The 8198-nt window shown below is 33.8% G+C and overlaps 1 protein-coding gene across 3 annotated transcripts in view; it reads right to left on the bottom strand.

Annotated features, from left to right (window-relative positions):
- Positions 1-4083: 4083 nt before the first annotated feature.
- LOC142346031 (transmembrane protease serine 9-like) overlaps positions 4084-8198 on the bottom strand; it is an 8332-nt gene continuing 4217 nt past the window's right edge. For all 3 annotated transcript variants that reach the window (XM_075398528.1, XM_075398521.1, XM_075398514.1), the window contains 2 exons: positions 7017-7145; positions 4084-4512 (listed from right to left, as the gene is read on the bottom strand). In XM_075398528.1, the coding sequence (XP_075254643.1) occupies positions 4230-4512; positions 7017-7135 (402 nt within the window). In that variant the 5' untranslated portion in view covers positions 7136-7145 and the 3' untranslated portion in view covers positions 4084-4229. The remainder of the gene's footprint in view (positions 4513-7016; positions 7146-8198) is intronic.

The raw sequence follows: 8198 nt of genomic DNA, 5'->3' as shown, positions 1-8198 counted from the left end.
TACTGACTCTCTTCATTTTGAATAGCTTTGCTGAGCAGCTGCTGTTTAAAAAGACTTAGAGCAGAATGACAGAAGAGCAAAACTAGACTAGAGAAGTCAAAAAGATTTCACGCAAAATGTCGAAAAAGTGGCAAAATGGGTAAAGCGAAAAAAAGTTCGACGAAGTAGAAAAACATAGCAGGAAATGTCCTGACGTACAATTCAAAGAATTTTCATTGACCAAACAGAAAACAAGACCAAGAACGGACTATGAATGGATTGGGAAAACCATTTAGAAAATAATCCGATCCAAAAAATCGAAAAAACTGTAAAAATCAAAGTGAAATTGCCGCCTGTGAACAAAAAAACCACTAGCGAGAAAGCGATTTTTTGTTCAAACACCGTTTTCTCACTCTACTTTAAATTTAGAGCGAAAAAAATTCACACCGCAAAACCACTCGCTTTTTCGCTCCACTTCCTGTTTCGGCGTGACCAAAATCACTACTCCAATTTGACTTCAAAAATCATGAAAATGTGTGAAAAGATCTTAAAAAAAAGACAGCGCCCCAATACAACTCAAATATTTTGAATTGTAAAAAAAAATTAGGAGCACTATAATAGCCAGCTGAGAAAATGAGAGCGGCTATTAAAAAGCTCTCAATTTATTCTTGTAATCTTTAAGTACTCACCAGTGTTAGTGGTCTTAAAATTTTTTTTATATATCAAGAAAGCTAACTTTTGCAGTAGCTCAGGAATGCCAACCTTAATATGAGAGGATCAAATTGAATGGGCTATAAGGACTTGGTCAGGGACCCTAAAATTGCCTCAATATAATAAGTAGCTACATACACAACAGTTTTGTTGAACCTTTCACTTAGAGCCCACTAATGCTCTACAAGAGCTGCACAGGGACTTAGTTCCCTCAGGGCTTACAATTTGATTACCTCTTTTAGGACAAAACGTCAATTCGATCAGACAAAAACCTGTCAAGCGACAATTTCGGTCACAAAAGACCAACAGTTGATGATAGAAACCTTTGACAGCAAACAGAGGTCTAACAAGGTTGGTGCAAGTTCAACTATGGACATAGGAACCAAAGATTCCTATGCTTGGTTTTTTTACTTGGTTGGCTATTGTTTAGTCTGTACATGTTTTCGTATATGTTAATCTGTTTTGGCAAGAAAAATTCATGATGATTTCTTAACAAATCGTGTCTTCATTTTTTTGTTTATGGTTCCTCATGCTGTCTACGTTTTTCATTCGATTGTGAGAAAGTCAATTACCGATTCTGAATAAACTAGACAATTTGAACAAGCCTTACGAATTTCCTTAAAGTTGTCAAAATATTCCAATTAAAGTTCGATAGGTGCCCTAATTGTTTGGCTCAATGTTATCTTGTGTTAAACCTTGATAAGTCTCGTTAACTATTGCTTTAACTACTGACTTGTCTCATATATCATAGTTAATTTTTGTTGTTTATTTTGCCAAATTCGTGCGTCGTTTAATCCTTTCAAGTAAGTTCCCAGATGATAAAACAGTCACTAATTTCGATTTTGAGGAGTTTGGTTAAAACTATGCTTTGTTTGGCGTCGTTCGTATTGTAGCCCCCACCATCACCAAGAAATTGAAAAAAATATAACCCCCCATTATGGTATATGAAATTACTATACGTTACATGACCACTTAGTTTCAGTCATTTATTTCTCCAGATCGCCATTTCTCATAAAAGTATCATATATGATGCCAATAAGCATCATATACTATTTTAACTGCCACACCCTTATGCGATTACAAAAACAAGCCTGTTTGACTCTGTGAGATAACCCGGAAGGTTCTACTTGACCAAATGATTATATTGCTAATTTAATTTTATAGAAAGATTAAAATCGGGGTGAAATGATAGAGGGGTTAAATGATACAGGGATGAATAAATCGGGGTTAAATGATAGGGGGTTAAATGAATAGGGGTGAAAAAGCGGGACACCAACCCGGAAATCATATATGCCCCCTGTATGATTAAAAGGAGATTAGAAAAAATCTTTTACTTGACAAATATGACAAACAGAAAGCCAATTGTAATAAATGTATGATAATCAGAAAATCATTTATGATATATGTATTACGATCACTACTGTACAACTTCATGAATGCGTTTTTGTATGAGTACCAGGAAACCATAAATGATTGATGCACAATAACCAGGATATCATAACATGATGAATCGTTTATAGGAAAGGTAAGGACAGTTTAAGGCATCTCACAATCGAGGGAAAATTTGAGCTCATGAGCAGTTGATATGATTACCGCAAATTATGAATGACTCGAAACCCGGGTCAGCAAAAATTCAATCCGTCAACGAAAAAAGAGGACAAGGGTAGTGTAGAGCCGACAGGATACAATTAATTGCTGTTTTTTATAATATAATTTTTAATCTGGCCCTAATCATTAGTCTTGATGACACTAATATTTGACAAAACACCAATTGTAATACAAAAAGTTTTAATAGAAAAATCACTGGCTTGGGTTGTGATGAAGTTTACATTGTCCATTGTTTTACGGGTTTTTTGAATTGATATCTTGTTATCAACGACTTCTATACTGAAAATTTACAAAACTGTACCTTGAGAATCCTTTACCTGAGTTCTAATTTCTGAAATCCACCTCATTAAAGAATGACAAAATTGTATAGTGATCTTTTATTACTCAATCTTTGTTATGGTAATCTACATAACTAACATCTTGCTAGCAAAATTAGGAGTTAAACCTTGATAAGTCTTGTTAACTATTGCTTTAACTACTGACTTGTCTCATATATCATAGTTAATTTTTGTTGTTTATTTTGCCAAATTCGTGCGTCGTTTAATCCTTTCAAGTAAGTTCCCAGATGATAAAACAGTCACTAATTTCGATTTTGAGGAGTTTGGTTAAAACTATGCTTTGTTTGGCGTCGTTCGTATTGTAGCCCCCACCATCACCAAGAAATTGAAAACAATATAACCCCACATTATGGTATATGAAATAACTATACGTTACATGACCACTTATAGTTTCATTCATTTATTTCTCCAGATCGCCATTTCTCATAAAAGGATCATATATGATGCCAATAAGCATCATATACTATTTTAAGTGCCACACCCTTATGCGAATACGAAAACAAGCCTGTTTGACTCTGTGAGGTAACCCGGAAGGTTCTACTTGACCAAATGATTATATTGCTAATTTAATTTTATAGAAAGATTAAAATCGGGGTGAAATGATAGAGGGGTTAAATGATACAGGGATGAATAAATCGGGGTTAAATGATAGGGGGTTAAATGAAAAGGGGTGAAAAAGCGGGACACCAACCCGGAAATCATATATGCCCCCTGTATGATTAAAAGGAGATTAGAAAAAATCTTTTACTTGACAAATATGACAAACAGAAAGCCAATTGTAATAAATGTATGATAATCAGAAAATCATTTATGATATATGTATTACGATGGCTACTGTACAACTTCATGAATGCGTTTTTGTATGAGTACCAGGAAACCATAAATGATTGATGCACAATAACCAGGATATCATAACATGATGAATCGTTTATAGGAAAGGTAAGGACAGTTTAAGGCATCTCACAATCGAGGGAAAATTTGAGCTCATGAGCAGTTGATATGATTACCGCAAATTATGAATGACTCGAAACCCGGGTCAGCAAAAATTCAATCCGTCAACGAAAAAAGAGGACAAGGATAGTGGAGAGCCGACAGGATACAATTAATTGCTGTTTGTTATAATATAATTTTTAAACTGGCCCGCCCTATTCATTAGTCTTGATGACACTATAATATTTGACCAAAAATCAATTGTAATACAGAAAAAATTTCAATAGAACAATCACTGGCTTCGGTTGTGATGAAGTTTACATTGTCCATTGTTTTACGGGTTTTTTGAATTGATATCTTGTTATCAACGACTTCTACACTGAAAATTTACAGAACTGTACCTTGAGAATCCTTTACCTGATTTCTAATTTTTGAAATTAACCTCATTAAAGAATGACAAAATTGTATAGTGATCTTTTATTATTAAATCTTTGTTATGTAATCTACATAACTAACATCTTGCTAGCAAAATTAGTTGTTCAGATGTTGCTTTTTTCCTAAATGCAAAGGTCCGATCACCGAAGATAAATTCTCCTTTTTTTCACAATTCTGTTGTCAATTTTGATTCTGGTTTGCTGGTTATAACTGGTTATAACTGAGGTTTTAAGAGACTAAAATTTTCATCGTTACAACGAGTTCAACCTGCAAATGCACGCTCCAGCTGACCAGCTGCACTTTTGATGACTTCTCGTTGCGACCCGTGAACTGAAAAGTCTGTGGATCTGTTATCCAGTCTGTTTTAACAACTGGCTCCAAGTCTGCAATGCTTGAAATGAAAGCCAGATTGGCGGGGTGGTTTACTTTAGTGTAAGATCCAGGCTCAGTGCCACATCCGGGAGGTCCTGGCCCGAATGATACTATCCCACAGAGATATCTTTCCCCTGCTCTGAAAAAAAAGAAAAATCAAACAAGACTGTTTTTGTACCCCTTTTGAGATTGCTTTTCTCCATAGAATCCTTTTAGATAATTCTAAACATTCATCTGTCGGAAAGTTTACACTGCACGCTAGATTAAAATTCGGCACGTAAAATCAATTTTTAAAATTTTTTCAAAATAGGTGTGCTTATGTGCTTTTAGGACGAAAAGTCAAATCGATCACACGAAAAATTGTTCATGTAATAAATTTCATTAAAAAGATCAATAAAACCCACAGACATGATATTACAAAGGTTAGAGAAGAGAACCTCATCTTAAAATTAGATTAGCATGTATTTTAATTCAAATATAATGTTCATAAATATGAATCTAAAAAGGGATCAAGAACTACAAATCGTGAGCCTTTTTTAATTTTCTGAATAATATTTAGCTTTCAGGAAATCAGATTACTGTCAAATGGATAGTGTTTTTCAAAAGTTTCGGTGATAGTTTAGTTTTTCAGTGGCAGAGTAGCTTAAATTTAGCATATATTAAAATAACTTAATTAATTATAGACAATTTTTTGTGAAGCTTGAGGTCATGGGGTTCCAGGTACAAATATCGTGGTTGTTGATTAATTTTTTTAAAATGATTTTCTTTAACTCGATAGATATTTTAATAAGTTAAGATTAGAAACAGCCTTTTAAAGTAAACTTATCTTTTTTTTGCGTAACTGACCAGTATTGGAGGAATTGCTTAAAGAGAGCAAAGAGGCCAAAAATCGAAACTTAATGATTTTTTTGCAGCAGACAATTTTAATAAAAATAGCACAGAAAATTTAGCTGAGACGATTTCGAGACGAATATTGGAATTTATATTTGGTTTCTAAAAGCAAAGCAGAAGCAGGAAAAATTCTTGGATTGAAAATTAATTCTGTTTCAATTGAAATATTTGTTAAGAGGCGTCACATAGACATCAATTACTTAAGAAAACCTTATTGCCACGACACAGAAAAAAAACAAAAAACTTGATCAAAAATTGAACAACATATTGCAAAGCAATCAAATATGAGAAGGCATAATTGAGATACATGAGAAGGAAAAGAAATTCTTATATACTTAATGCAAGAAATTCAGTCTTCATAGTTTTCCAGTTAACCAGAACTTGATACACCTTGATAGGAAACATACTAAATCATTGTAAATCCGGCCATAAATTTGAAATTGTACTTATCAAGAAAATATTATGATTTGCACGAGCTTGCAAGATGTTTGCATGGGTATGAAGGAACAAGATCTTGGCGAGACAACCCAGAAAAAATAAATATTGCATGGCAAGACAAACTTAGTAGTAGAAACCGTAAAGCACCTTTAAACAAGACTTAGCCTAAATTCAAATGTTTTAGCACAAGTTATCAAGACTTATCAAGACTTATTAAGAATTATCAAGAATTATTAAGAATTGTCAGAAAATTCAACTCTGGTTAGTTTAATAATCAAGAATTGAGCCTACTTTTTACAGTGTAATGAACTTCTTAAGAGTTTGCACGCTCGGTATATACTTAGTACACATCTCATACAGGACCGTCACCGGGAAGTCTCCAACTAAGGTCCCACAAAAAAACTTAATAGAATTGAAAACACCAATCAAAAATCACAGTCAAATACTACTAAAAATGTTTCGACAATTTCTTTGCGAAAAAAGCTAAGCTATCGAAGCAAGCACAGTACACTAAGCACAAAAGATATTTCATTCTACCAAAGTTTTTCATACTTTCTTACTTATTTCGGTTCTGTTTTTGTGGAATTTTGCAAAAAAAGCTCATTTAACACAGCAGTTAGTACGAATGTGCGAAAAACACAAAAAAACAGGGGGGAAATTCGAATTTATAGTTACTCTCAGACTCATTTTAAAAATGGGGCTCAAATTTCTCTAAAGTGGATTTCCCTTAATAAACACAACTTTTTTCGCATTTTTTGGTTCCGAACAAATTTCTTGCAAAGAAATCAATTTTGCAACATTCAAAGATGTTCCGTGCCCTTTTTCTGGATTAAAAATTTAGCTATGAAAAAATTTATGGTTTTAACGCTTAAAATTGCAACTGATCCGCTTTACCCTCACTTTGTTTTATTGAGTTCACAAGAGATTTCTGTCTTATTTTCTGGGGACGAGATAAACGGAACATCGGTCGGAAATGATAAAGAGTGTTATCAAGATTTGGAAATATTTTGTGAAGAGTTGTCAAGAATATTTCCTGTTTTATCTTGATAAGATTTGACCAAAATGTAATCAAGATTTATGATGGAATATGTTGGTATTTCAAGTTCTTGGCAAGACGTATCAAGTTTTGCAAGTGATGTCAAGATGATGCATGTCTTTATCAATGTGTATCGTGTCGATTCAATGGGTTAATATAGTGGTTTCCATTAAAAAGCGCAAGATAAATCCCTATTATTTTTGGTTAATATAAGCATGTTTTCACTCTTCGTTTAGTGCAAACAGAGTACTTTTTTGTTTTAAGAAGAGGAAACTGACTGTGAAAAGCACTCAAGAGGTCCCCCGGAGTCCCCAGTGCAAGCATCAGCAGGGAACATATTCTTGTCTGCCTGGCCAGTGGTCAGTCCCGAGTCATACTGCTCCCCTCCTGCACACATATCTCCTCCACTAATAGCAACATTCAAACATTACATTTAATGGCAAATGTTTCGTAATTTAGATCATGTCTCTTTTTTCATACCCCATCAAAAATGCCGGTCGGTTGCCAGTAGCGAAAAAATGCTGAAACTACACTACATGATGTGGATGCGGGGTAAAATGCTTCACAAATTGCGATGAATAGCGATGATTGCGGTAAGCGTGGATAATATTTGCAACAATTAACTGAAATTCATACAGGAAATAACCAAGTCCAGTTAAGAGATTGTAGAAATTGAAACTTAAGAAATACAGGAAAACAAAAGTTAAAGTAATTTGAACTAACCTTTAAATTTTTTCGATGAACCGTATAAACCAAAGCCAAAATTAAATCAAAGATAGCTAATTGTAGAGATCAAGATTAGAGTTATGATTTGATTCTCTCAAACTAAGTTGGTACTAAATTTAAAACAATGATATTATTCAGACCTGATAATCTTAGTAAACGAAACACCTTGAAAGTATACTAAAATTATTATTCGAAGATTTAGGCGTGAAAAAATGACATGGAACGCACTTTTCGGACCTTGCGTAATACGTTCGGATATACAAAGCCCCTAGAAATTAGGCCACATTTAGGGCCCGTAAATTTTCTCAAACGATTAGGCTAAATTAAGCCCGCAGGACTCAATTATCTCAAGTTATGAAAAGATAAGCTAGTATAAATACGGCTAATTTTGGAGCCTTTTTCTTAACCCAATTTCCTGATTCTTAATTCACTTGCTTGTTAAACAACCTTCGTTATTCACAGCGGTAAAAGTCTTTCCTCAGTTCGATTTTTCTAACTTCTTATGAGTCGGTGTAGACTCAGAGATGGAATAGAGAAACAGAAAATAGTTAGGAGACTTGTTGTAGAATACACTTAGTTTGACTTTAGCTTTGATTTAGTTAGGAATAAGGTCTGTGGTAACTTTGCAATCTTTAACTTATAAGTCTAGTAATTTCTTAAGTTAGAGTTTGGCTTTAATTCAAAACATAACACGACTACTTAGGAACATAGGTAGTTTTACAGAGATCAATAAC

This window comes from Convolutriloba macropyga, chromosome 1, assembly GCF_964194025.1.
Source record: "Convolutriloba macropyga chromosome 1, txConMacr16.3, whole genome shotgun sequence".
Lineage (NCBI taxonomy): Eukaryota > Metazoa > Xenacoelomorpha > Acoela > Convolutidae > Convolutriloba > Convolutriloba macropyga.
This window is presented reverse-complemented; position numbering and strand designations above follow the sequence as displayed.